General features: G+C 49.1%; 2 protein-coding genes across 2 annotated transcripts; one reads left to right on the plus strand and one right to left on the minus strand.

Moving 5' to 3' along the window:
• Window positions 1–164: 164 nt before the first annotated feature.
• TFIP11 (tuftelin interacting protein 11) lies at window positions 165–9,433 on the plus strand (the record flags this gene model as incomplete). The annotated part of the gene is made up of 11 exons (XM_019539368.1): window positions 165–341; window positions 1,004–1,160; window positions 1,526–1,653; window positions 2,202–2,354; window positions 2,948–3,457; window positions 4,139–4,245; window positions 5,352–5,520; window positions 5,714–5,957; window positions 6,765–6,907; window positions 7,225–7,390; window positions 8,981–9,433. Coding segments are annotated over 11 exons (2,310 nt in total), but the record flags the coding sequence as incomplete, so codon positions are not given.
• A 658-nt stretch (window positions 9,434–10,091) lies between these two features.
• Window positions 10,092–12,758, minus strand: SRRD (SRR1 domain containing). The gene is made up of 4 exons (XM_019538667.1): window positions 12,750–12,758; window positions 12,279–12,433; window positions 10,862–10,907; window positions 10,092–10,559 (listed from the first exon to the last, which is right to left on the minus strand). Exons 2-4 carry the CDS (start codon window positions 12,389–12,391, stop codon window positions 10,329–10,331), a joined length of 390 nt encoding a protein of 129 aa, XP_019394212.1. The 5' UTR covers window positions 12,392–12,433; window positions 12,750–12,758; the 3' UTR covers window positions 10,092–10,328.
• Window positions 12,759–12,764: the final 6 nt, after the last annotated feature.

The raw sequence follows: 12,764 nt of genomic DNA on the forward strand, positions 1-12,764 counted from the left end.
CAGATTTTCCTTCATAAATTCAAACTTCCTGCATTTCAAGTACCAGCTTTTTAGCTCCATATCGTAACAAAGAGTGAACTACTTGCAAGGGTGTCTCTGACTGTGTTCGAGCTGCTGCACCAGTGGAAGAACTCTGATGCACGCAGTTCTAAAAATGCCTCTCTAACGTGCTTTTCTTATATAGATCTCGAGACTACTCAGCCCCTGTCAATTTTATCAGCGCTGGGCTGCGAAAGCCTGCAGCAGAGGAGGAGGTGGAAGATGACTCTGACGAGGATGATGAGAAACCTATTAAGCAGGAAGAATTGCCCAAGGAGGTTGTACCAAAGAAGTTAAAAACGGTGAGTTATTCTTAAAGTGACCAAGCCTGTTAAAGTTGTTCGTGTAGTCCCCGTCACAGGAGCATCTAGATGTTAGGACATTAAATCAGCAAGTGAAAAAAAGAATGATGTTGTCATGAAATCATAGACCTGTGGGCATTGTCTGCTGCGGAGACAGAGTTTCCCCTCACTTTTGTGCGTTTGGTAGGTTGATGGACCTTCCTGGCCCTTGCAAGGTTTGGCCCTTTATGAGTGTTCCTGCAGAGGAGATTGAAGTTATAACAAATGAGGGGCTGCATTTTGTTTCCATCCTTTCAATGATAAATTTGCCAGCCATCAGTTTCTGTTGATAGCACTGAATGTGACCAGCTTGAGCAAGTTACCAGTTAATGTGATTAAAAATCAGTGCCTGTTTTTTCTCTGTTCAGACACACACAGCTTCCAAAACTACTTTTGACTTCAGCCTGTGGTAAAGGCTTATAATTATTAGCCTTCAATGAAAATGTGGATACAACTCCACAACGTTTACCAATATGTTGAAGAAGCTTCTCACATAGTGAGAAGGAGAGTAAGTAGCACAGTATGCGAGCTGCTGAGTCTCCTTTGGAAAGGATCTTCTAAGAGAGCTTACAAGGACCTAGCTTGTTATACTATTTAGCCATATTGGTTTCTTTTTTTAACAGGGTGGTAATTTCAAACCCAGCCAGAAAGGATTTGCAGGAGGGAATAAGTCTTTCATGGACTTTGGCAGCTGGGAGAGACACACCAAGGGAATAGGACAGAAACTTCTTCAGAAAATGGGTTATGTCCCCGGCAGAGGTCTTGGAAAAAATGCTCAAGGTATGGCGTCCCCTTCCTGCCCCTGCACACTAGTTTGGGTGTGTGAGGGATTCTTGAGGCGTTTGGTCTGCAAGATAAAATACATACGTATTCATGTTCTGTGATAATGTGAGACTGGCCTGTGGTGAGAGATGACAGTCTCTCTGTAGGAGGGGAAGAAGAGAAGTAAGGGAGGTGAAATGGGATGCAACAGTCCGTGTTTTAAAAGGAACACAGTAGGTATCACTGGCTGGGAAGATCAGCTGTACACGCAATGACAGACTTAAAAAGCAGCTGGTAATTTTACGGTCCTTAACAATATGTTTAGCTATGGAGAATCCCCAGCTGTCCTTTGTAGCTGACATGGCTATTGCAAACCTCACCAGGTATCATCAGTCCGATCGAGGCCAAGCAAAGGAAAGGCAAAGGAGCTGTGGGCGCGTATGGCTCTGAGAGAACCAGTCAATCGTTGCAGGACTTCCCTGTTGTCGACTCAGAAGAAGAAGCAGAAGAGGTAAGTCCAGCTCCTGTTGTGGCTGTTCCACACAGTGTGAAGCCTAGTTTACACACTCAGGCATTATATGTTCAAGGGACATTTTTCTCAGTTGTGTGCAGGAAGCCGTGGTTGCAGAAGTTGGGCTTTTCCTTCTTGACATAACATTCTTCCTTCGTGTCTTGAAAACCTTTAGCTGATCCCAAAGAAACTTATTGTAGGGGTGTCATCCTGGCTGCTGCGACCTTGCCTAAAAGCATTCCAGAAATGTCAAACCTTCTGGTTTGTCTAGGATACTGGGAATGGGTGGTGGTGATTTTTTTTTTTTTTTCTATCCTGGGAATAGACTGAACTGTACGTTTCCAGACCTGTTGCAATGTGACTGACTGAGCCCCAGGTTTGAGCTAGTAATTGGCCATTCAGCTTTAGCTGTTTGCCTTCACTCATTTTCTTTCAGTGCTGCATTCTGAGCGAACTGCAACTGAAATATTCTCGAGTGAAGAATCTCATGGCTCACATCCAGGGCTGTCAGCACTGCAGTTCTGGGCTAACCATGGCTTTTTATTTAGGCATTCCAGAAAGATCTCAGTCAGTGGAGAAAAGATCCCAATGGAGGCAAGAAGAAACCCAAATACTCCTACAAGACTGTGGAGGAACTGAAAGCAAAGGGCAGGATTGGCAAGCAGCTTTCAGCTCCTCCAAAAGAGCTGTCCCAAGTTAAGGTAAGGCTGTAGTCCAAAGCAGCGGCACGTGGGACATAAGGTGCTGTCTGAGAGGACAGACAGAATGATGAGGGTGGTAGCATACCTGCACAATGTGGTAGGATCAGAAATAGCAATTAAGTGAATCGGATGCTTGATCCCAAAGGAGCAGGGACTGGATTTGTCATTGGTGCAGACAGACTTCTGCCTGGATGGAATCACATTTCTTTAACAGGGAATAGAAATCCTGACGGCTTTGCTCCAGCAGCAGTATGCAGACCATTATGTACCCCAGTGACTTATTTCTATGCTCCTCAAGTGAAATAGTAGACTTGAGGGGAGGGGAGCTTTTTGTGTGTCTCTGTCGACAAAAAAGATCTGGTCTCTAACCCAAACTCTGTAGCCAGCACTAAAAGCCATGTGTAGAGCAGCCCCTAAACTTCTAGGGCTCCATCTTAATTGGTCTGGTTGAGATAACTTGATGCTGTTAATGACCAGTCTGAGTTTCTGAATCACATGGAAGCCATTGATTCCCAGTCCAGGGTGAGGGAGACCTTTCCTTCAAATGGAAACACAAAATCAGATCTTTCAGTTGTGTGTTTTCTTCTCGGAAGGTTATCGACATGACAGGCCGAGAACAGAAGGTCTATTACAGCTACAGTCAGATCGGCCACAAGCACAATATCCCAGATGACAGCCCTCAGCAACCACTGGGCAAAGACTCCAAGCCCCAAGGATTTGCCTTGCCAGAGCTGGAGCACAACTTGCAGCTTCTGATTGACATCACGGAGCAGGAGATCATTCAGAATGACCGGCAACTACAATACGAGAGGGACATGGTTATCAACCTGACCCACGAGATACAGAAGATATCGGAAGTTCTCACACATGAGGAGACGGCCATTGGCAACCTCAGCAAGGTGCTGGAGATGGTGGAGGAGTGTGAGAGGCGGATGATGCCCAACTGCAGCAACCCTCTTACGCTGGATGAATGTGCCAAGATCTTTGGGACCCTGCAGGACAAATACTATGAGGAGTATCGCATGTCCGACAGGGTGGACTTGGCCGTGGCTATCGTGTTTCCTCTCATGAAGGATTACTTCAAAAACTGGGATCCTCTCAAGGTGAGCCTGGGGTTGCCTTGTTCACACTGTTTATTGGTTAGGACTGAAAAAAGTTCTGGGGAACCTGCTTTGATCTGAAGCATGGATTATATAGTGAGAGAGTGGCTTTGCTCCTATGCTTGCAGTATGGTCCTAGCATACTTGGATAAAGGTAACTTTGAAAGGAGATCCCCTTTCCCCTGCTGTTGGAAGGAGGGTGTGGCACTGCATCTTGCTAAAGTGAAGGCCATGATTTCCAAAGTGACTTGAGACATGAGGGGTGTCTCAGTCCATGGAGGCTCTTATAAAGGGGCTTTGTGTATCAGAGGGGAGGTGCAGAGTATGAAAACACATTGGCCAGGCTTTCACTGCAGTAAGAGATGTGGGACAGCGCATGCCTCTTCGAAAGTTTGACAAGCGAAGGGTTTCAGTAGGCAATAGCAAAACCATCTGCATCTTAGTTGTACATGTGAAAGGTTTAGCTTCTTGGATTTCTCTTTCTTTGCTGCTTTATGTTAAAGACACTTCAGGGTTTCACCCCTGTGGACTGCTAAAGGCCTCTGCTTGCTGACTGTGGCAGAGGGACTGGGAGCAACTGCCTTGCTCAGCACATACTCTGAGCCCTATTTTCCCTGCCCTTTTGTGTGCTAACTAGTCTGGAGGAATAAAGGCTAAAGGCTGCTCTGCTCCATTCCTTTTCAGGACTGCACGTATGGCACAGATGTTATAGCCAAGTGGAAAACCCTCTTAGAAAATGATCAGCTGTTGTCTCTCAGTGGGCAGGACCTAACCACAGATGCCTTTCACAGGTAACCAGCACATGGGCTGGACTCAAGCACCATCTTCCAGAGGTGCTTTGAGTGTACTTTCCGGATCATAGAATCATAGAAAATGAGGGAAGAGACCTCAGGAGATCACATCTAGTCCAACCCCCTGCTCAAAGCAGGACCTTCCCCAACTAGATCATCCCAACCAAGGCTTTGTCCTGCTGAGTGTTAAAAACTTTCAGGGATGGAAATTCTACCACCTCTTTGGTTCTCTGGTTGCACTACTTTACAACCCTCCTACTAGGAAAGTTCTTCCTAATATCTAACCTAAACTTCCCTTGCTGCAGCTTGACCCCATTGCTCCTTGTCCTGTCACCTGCCCTCACTGAGAACAGCCCAGCTCCATTCTCTTTGTAACCCTGTGTAAGGAGTTGAAGGCTGCTATTCAATCCCCCTCGGTCTTCTCTTCTTCAGACTAAATAAGCCCAGTTCCCTCAGACACTTCTCATAGGTCATGCACCCCAGCCCCAGAACCATTTTTGTTGTCTTTTTTTGGATTCTCTCCAGTTTGTCCACATCCTTTTTGTAGTGGAGGGCCGAAAACTGGACACAAAACTCTAGATGTGGCCTCACCAGTGCCAAATAGAGGGGAAGAATCACTTCCTTCAATTTGCTGGCAATGCTCCTAACAATGCAGACCAGGATGCCATCAGGCTTCTTGGTAACAAGGGCACACAGCTAGCTTATTGTCCACTGTTGCTTCCAGGTCCTTTTCTGCAGAGCTGCTGCTCAGACAGTCAGCCCCTAGGCTGTACTAGTGCATGGGATTGCTGCGTCTGAAGTCTAGGAATTTGCACGTGTCCTTATTGAACCTCATGAGGTTTCTTTTGGCCCAATCCTCCAATTTGTTTGGATCTCTCTGAATCTTAGGCCTACCGTCCAGTATATCCAGTACTCCCCCCAGCATGATGTCATCTGCAGAATGATCATCAGATGACCCCCAATCATGGGTAAATGTATCATGTGTTAAAATTGAGTGCTGAGCAGGTTCCAAAAAAAAGTAGTGCTTTAAATGCTCACGTGGAAGAGTTACCTATTGGTCTATTTCAGTTCTAAGCCATACCTTTGATCATGACTCTTTTTTCCAGGCTGATGTGGGAAATCTGGATGCCATATGTAAGAAACATCATAACACAATGGCAGCCAAGAAACTGTGGCCCGATGGTGGACTTTTTGGACAGCTGGGTTCATGTTATCCCTGTCTGGGTACTGGATAACATCCTGGACCAGCTTATCTTCCCCAAGCTACAGAAGGAGGTGAGAGGCAAAGTCACAGTAGGCCAATGCCAGGTGCTGAGCCAGTGCTCAAATGCCAGTCTTCTCCAATTGTCCGAGAGCCTCTGGGGGGCCTTTGGGCATCACTGAGGGCAGTGAAAGGGAAAGAGTTCCAAAGGAGCCCTGGGATGGATGGATCTGTTTCAGTTCTGGCACACTCTTGTCTTGTTTCAAGGTTGAAAACTGGAACCCTCTGACGGACACTGTCCCAATCCACTCATGGATTCACCCCTGGCTACCGCTGATGCAGGCTCGCTTAGAGCCCTTGTATTCTCCGATCCGAAACAAGCTGGCAAATGCCCTGCAGAAGTGGCACCCCAGCGACTCTTCGGCCAAGCTGATCCTGCAGCCCTGGAAGGATGTGTTCACGCCCGGATCATGGGAAGCTTTCATGGTCAAAAACATCGTGCCAAAGCTAGGTGAGGGCGCTGGGAGACAGTGACACCGGAGACAGATAGTACCCCAGAGAACAGCACATTTTCTGATGGGTGGCATATGAGAAGTTGGCCCAGTTGTAGTTTATTACTGTTTTTAGTGTTATAGGCAGTGGGCCAGGGAAGTGTTTGCAAAGGGGGCTTCCTGGCCCTGCACCCTGCCTTTGTTTCTTCCTAAGCCTCTACCCTGCCTGTAGTTCCTCTGCTTTGTATGGCTGTAGACCAGTGGTTTTCAACTTGTGGTCCAAAGACCCCTGGGGGTCTGCAGACTGTGATGACTGAAAGATGACTAGAATTAATGAGAAGTATATGAATACCCACACTTACAATGCAAAGGAGTCCACACACCTCCACTCGAAATTTCCAGAGGGGTCCGCAAATAAAAAAGCTTGAAAGCTACTCGTCTAGAACCTCCAGCCTGAGTTGAGGGAAGGGGAGTGGAAGGGGATCTGCAGTGTTGCACCCTGGCCTGCTCTCCAGGCTGGCTTTTCCCCAGACAGCTCTTCATTCACACTGGCAAAGCCCCTCTCTGCTGGGAAGTAGGACCTGGAGTGAGGTTTTGAGTTTCACACTTTTTGCTGCAAACTGTAAATGCTAGAGGTGAAGCAGATAGGCCTTTCAGAGGCAGGAAAGGTCTCTGGGTTATCACAGTAGAGAGGGGAATGCTTTGCTGGGCAGGGTATGGGATGCTACTGCTCTTGGAGCTGAATGGGCTGAGCTGCTCCTTGTCAGCTAAAGAAGCTGGTCTCCCAGCACAGCCATTCTTGTTCACTGCCCCTCTTCTTTCTCTAGGGATGTGCCTCCACGAGCTCGTCATTAATCCTCACCAACAGCACATGGATGCCTTTTACTGGGTGGTCGACTGGGCAGGCATGATCTCTGTGTCCAGCCTCGTTGGGCTACTGGAGAAGCACTTCTTCCCCAAGTGGCTGCAGGTGTGTGGCTCAGGCCAGCTGGCTGGGAAGGGGCTCAGTCTTGCCCCCTAAGAGAGCTGTCTGTTGTTAACACGGGGTCACTATCCTGGTCCAGAGCACAGCCTGCGAGAAGGAATGGCGGCGTGCTCACTGCGTGTGCTTCTCGGTCACGACTCTATGTTCCCCAATTGCAGTGTTTGCTGCTAACAAGGCTCTCACAGCTGTCAGCAGGTGCCGCCACAGGCCCTGCTCTTTCACGAAGCTTGTTCAGAGCCAAACTAATTGACCTGGGGAGACTTGTCCCATCCTGTTTATTGGTCTTTTGGATTGTGTTGCAGGTGCTGTGCTCCTGGCTTAGCAACAGCCCCAATTACGAAGAGATCACCAAGTGGTACCTTGGCTGGAAATCCATGTTCTCAGACCAGGTCTTGGCGCATCCGTCAATCAAGGAGAAGTTTAATGAAGCACTTGATATCATGAACCGGGCAGTCTCCTCCAGTGTCGGTAAGGCTTTCCCTCTTCTATTCTACTTAGTCTTTCACAATGCAGCAGTACCTCGCTGCTGCCTGAGTCTGTTCAGATAGAACCCCTGCTAACTGGCCTCTCGGTAGCTCCTGCCATCAGCACTCATACAAATTGCTTTTGCCTGCTGTGTCATAGATGGCCAGCTCTGCAGGGTTATCTCTTCTGGTCCCTGCACTTGTCTGAATTATTAATTGGCTTCTGGAAATTTGCTGCTTCCATATATAAAGGGACATGTAGATAGTATTAAGTCGTTAAGCCTCTAAATATATCTGGGATCTGGCGTGTGTCAATAATGGAGGGATTGTGGCTTAACGACCTGGTACCCTGCCAAGAAGCTGGGCTCTTTGTTGTGAATAGCAGGCAGCTGGGTGGCAGGACAGACTCAAGGGAGAAAACAAGCCCTCGGCTTCCCAGTCCATGCCCCAGCCCGTGTCGTCCTCTAGAAGTTAGGGAGAACCTCCTATCCTGCTCCTTTCCATGTTTGCTGGATAACCTTGTGGCGACTCAGCGGCAGACAGTGGGGCTGCGCAGGGTCGGTTCTGGACATAGTGAAACAGGCCACAGGCGCACAGTACAAAATGCAGGGAGCTCACCTGCAAGAAGGCCTAGTAGGCTTCTGCGGACAGCCACTCAGCAAAACAAAGCTGCTGAGAACAGCTCCTCCCTGCTGCTGAGATCTGCTGGCCTGCCTAGCTTCTCAGAAGGGCCTACTTGTACTGTGCTAATTAACTGCAGTGGCTTGGCCTGGTCTTGCAGCAGCAGAGCACTGCTTGCCCACGATCTCCCTCATTGCCCCAGTGCCACAGCCATGCGTGTAAGCTCCCGGGTACATGCAGTCAGGGTCTTCCTGTGCTGAACCCTGTCACCTTGCCATAGTTCAATAGCACCCTCTGCCTGCGTGTCCTGGGAAAGCACACAGCTCGCTGAGCTGCCTGGCACAATGCAAATCCCTGCTTGCTTCATTTGTTCATACAGCTATGCTCCACTTAGCTGCTCATCAGCTAAGGGCATAAACTGTTTCCACACGTGGCACCCTGTCTGCTTGTGCGGTAACTGTAGCTGCATCTGTCTGCTCCGTAGCTAACTACTTTCAGGACCGTGAACAGGGCCAGAGCTGCTCAGTTTGGGGATTGCTCCTACCAGCAGCATTCACTGCTGCTGCTGACACCACTGTGCACATGTTGGCAGCCCCCAAACTGACCAGCTTTGCTCCCATTCAAAGCTTTCAACTTGGTGACTGCTATTAGAAGTCTTGAAAGTGAGGGAAACTGGTCGGTGGAGGGCTGCTGAGGCCATGGCACTGTGCGCTCAGCATTGTTTGGACTTGTTGGAGTGCCTCTTTTCTGCCCTGAATCTGCACACTTCACCTGAGCATGCTGGAATGGATTCAGGGAATGTGTTGCCTGCATACCCTCCCATTTATGTTAGCAGCTAGGGAGCTAAAATACATCGGCAGGGTGGGGCCCTTCTCTTTGTAGTCACATTCTATATCCGAGAGTTTGGCCTCTCCACTGATGTACAGTTGCAAGTGACTTGGGACCCTGACTCCACCTTTCTTTGCCCCCCTAGGTGGCTACATGCAACCAGGTGCCCGGGAGAACATCGCCTACCTCACTCACACGGAGCGGAGGAAGGACTTCCAGTATGAAGCCATGCAAGAGCGGCGAGAGGCAGAGAACATGGCCCAGCGGGGCATCGGCATGGCTGCCAGCTCCGTGCCCATGAACTTTAAGGACCTGATCCAGACCAAAGCAGAAGAGCACAACATTGTCTTCATGCCTGTGATTGGGAAGCGACACGAGGGGAAGCAGCTGTACACGTTTGGGCGGATCGTGATTTACATCGACCGGGGCGTTGTGTTCGTACAGGGAGAAAAGACTTGGGTCCCGACTTCTCTGCAGAGCCTCATAGATATGGCTAAATAAGCAGCCAGCTCAGAGCTGAGCATGTTGTATATAAGGACCCCCACCCACGTTAGTGCTGTTTTGTTACAATAAAGAGGTGACAGCTTTGTAGACCTGATGGATTTTCAGGATTGTCTCTTAGCAGTGCAGCCTGATGTAGCAGCTGGCAGAGATGCTAGCTGCTGCTGCTTTTTGTGTATTCATAAGTCGGAGTAGAACAAGCCTCCCCTCTAGGTTAGATTGGCCACGGAGGCAGCGTGTCTGCATGCGGATAAGCAGAGGTCAGGCTAACAGAACAGTGCAAGGGCTTTTGTGCTGCCTCTGCAGCAGTGTTTCCTGCAGGCTTCCAGTCAGTGCACACGGTCTGGGGGGGCTGAGTTGCCCCCGAGCACTGAACTGGAGGGCTAGGGGGTTGGTCCAGCTGCTTCTTGGGACATCCTTTAGGAACAACTCAATATTCTGTAAGTGCAAGGTGCAGAAGGCCTGATCCTTCCTTCCCCCAAATGTTCCAGGCTTGAAGAGGCAGTCAGTCCCCTAGAGCATAAAGCCTCCAGAGCCCCTGGTTTGAATGGCGGATGGAAATCGCTCAAATCATAATATCCCCTCTTCCCCTGTAAAGGGTCAAAATCTGTCCGTGCTTATTTGGGAATAACTTACCCAAAAGACCAGCATAAGCTCTGCATTGTTCCAGGGCGATTAGGGAGAGCGGGTGCTATAGCACAGGAAGTGGCTGATTCTGCACATACCACTACTTTCTAAATCGCAGGACAATGGTGTTTAGTACAAAACTGAGTTTACTGTCATTACATATAGCATCAGCCAAGGTGTCATTTTCATGCTATTAGAGAAAAATGTGTCCCATTTACCCCTGTTTGCAGGCACTGCTGCCTTCAGGATTTCTAGCTGACCATGTCAAGCCAGCCCACAACTGAGACCCACGGTGTCAGGTATCAAGGTAACATAACCGAAGATGAATGTAGCCCTGTAAAACAGGGCACTGAGCCACGGAGCTGTTAAGACTCCACTTCATTCTGGTTTGACCTTAAAATGCTCCCTTTGTCCTGCTTCTGGATGATCTCGAGGTCCTCGCACTCCTGGTAAGTTGGCTCTTCCTGGAACAGCCAGGTGTTGCTTGGGAGCTCCTTGAGTTTGGGTAAAGGGAACCAGTGAACAGAAGTGTCATTGAAAACATCTGCATACTGAGGTTGAGTGGGAAGTGGAATTTCTTCTGTTCCTTTTAAAACCTGAAAACAGTAAAGAGAGTGGCATGAACTACAAGAGAAATTTGTTCCCACCTTGGGGCAAAACATGATGGAAATGAAAATTTATTTTATTTTATTTAAAGAAAAGGAGCATCAAGCCAGAATGATGCCCTGTCTGGAGAGTTTTGTTCAGCAAATACATCAGCTGACTCCAGTCAGAGGCATTGCTGTCTGCCACAAAACTACTGGTCCACCTGATTTTGTTTCCCCATCGGTATCTAGTAACTTTGAGGTTCCCCACAAATGCACTAGACTAGATGTGTTTATGAAGTAGGAAGTCATACCTTTGCTATGTAGGAATAATCTCTCTCTAATATTCTCGACAGTAACCTAAAGAGAAAATGACACCAACTTTAGGACTAAAAATCAGTTGAGGTACTGTGGGTTTAACTTGGCATTTTCCCCAAATAGAGCAGTAAAAAGCATGTAGCCAAATTTGTGAACAACAGAAGGAAGTACGACAATGTGGATAAAGCTGAATTCGTGCCAGCCTCAAAAGTGTTCCAAGGAAAGCACAAGATGACAGTTTTAAGTCCTTGGCATTAGGCTTAGATTTAGATGAATGGTGTCAGCCTCGCTGCTTAATTCAGCGCTGACAAAATGCAGCTGGCCAGTGGGTGGCATAACTTTCAAGCACTTAACTCCAACGGTTGTTTGTAACCCACTCAAACAAAAGGAATTCTTGCAAGGCAGCTCTGAGTACAGCTTGCAGCAGCACACGTAGAGGAAAAGCACCAAGTTGCACTGCAAACCTGCAATATGATGCAGGCTACAGGGACTGCTTTAGAAACTAAAGCTTGAGAGATTCAGAACCCAGGGTGGACTCCCAGTTGGCACAGCTTGTGCAAAAGCTTCCTGAGGCCAACAGCATCTGAATAGGGAGCGCATCCCAGCTGGCATGAGCAGGGTAATAATAGTAACAACAAATATCTAATTCTCTGCTGCCCTTGAGGGGCTCCAAGCAACCAGCCAGTTTTGGTTTCATAGACGTTAGGGCTGGAACGGACTTCGCAAGATCATCAACTACAGTCCTCTGCCCAAGGGGCAGGAAATCAGCTGGGGTCAAACATCCCAGCAAGACAAGCACCAGAGTAGGTGCTTGCACCACTTCCGCAGAGAGCCTATTCTAGACTCTGGAGACTCGGACGGTAAAGAAGTTTTTATGTCCAGCCAAAACAGGTTGTCCTCTTCTTCCCTTGGGGTGCCCCAAACAAATGCTCTCCCAGATCCTGCTGCACCCACCTTCCATACTTACAGGTCGCCACCCCTATTTAGACACCAGGGGCCACTTTGATGAGCAGAGTGGTGCTGCCCCAGCTATGGGCACTGTTCCCACAAGCCACAGACCCTCGCATGGCTAAAAAACATCTTGAACTCAACCCTTCTGGTTCTGTTTTTGGTCACAGATTGGTACGACCAGAGGAAAACGGACCCTGGAGACACCCACTCATGAAGGACGAGAGCTCGCCTTGGCCCTGCTCTCGTCACAGCCCTAACGTCCCTGCAAGTTGTGCTCGTTCATTCGCACACACCTTCAGTGCCAAATGGAACGTTCCTTACGGAAAACATTCCTTTTCGTTTGGCGCTGAATGAAAAGAGCCCACGGCCCCGTCTCCCAGCACTTGAGAAGCGGGTGCAGGCACGACCTCCGGGGCTACCCTGGAGGGCAGGAGAATGTCCTCTCCTCCGGCACGTACCCACCTCTCTTCAATTCCCTGGAAGCTGTTCCCGATGATGATGATTTTGGACAGTGCTGCCACCGACCAGTTGCTCCACAGCAGGTTGTTATACAAAGCCTTCCCACAGTGGATCATGTAGAAGAGGGTGGTGCTGTTGCCCACGGGGTGTTTCCCCTCCTGCGCAGATTTCACAGACATTAGGTCTGGGAGGGACCTTGCACGATCATCAGGTCCGGTCAGCGGGGCTCAAATCACCCCAGTGTTAAATCCACACCGCAAACGCGCAGTGTTTCTTCCCGTGACGCTCAAACCTCTTGAGCGGGCCTGGAAGCACAGGGCCCCCTGTCGAGCCCAAAACCCGTCCAACCTTCGAGCCCCACGGACTTTGGGGCGGGAGGAACGCTCCGGGACCTCTCCGGGGGGAAGCTGGCCAGAAGCAGCAGGCTGGATCCTCCCTGCCCAAGGCACCCGGGGGAGCAGGAGCGGGGCTCACCTCGTTCTCGGACAC

The sequence above is a fragment of the Crocodylus porosus genome, unplaced genomic scaffold, assembly GCF_001723895.1.
Source record: "Crocodylus porosus isolate Cpor-Errol unplaced genomic scaffold, CroPor_comp1, whole genome shotgun sequence".
Classification (NCBI taxonomy): Eukaryota; Metazoa; Chordata; order Crocodylia; family Crocodylidae; genus Crocodylus; species Crocodylus porosus.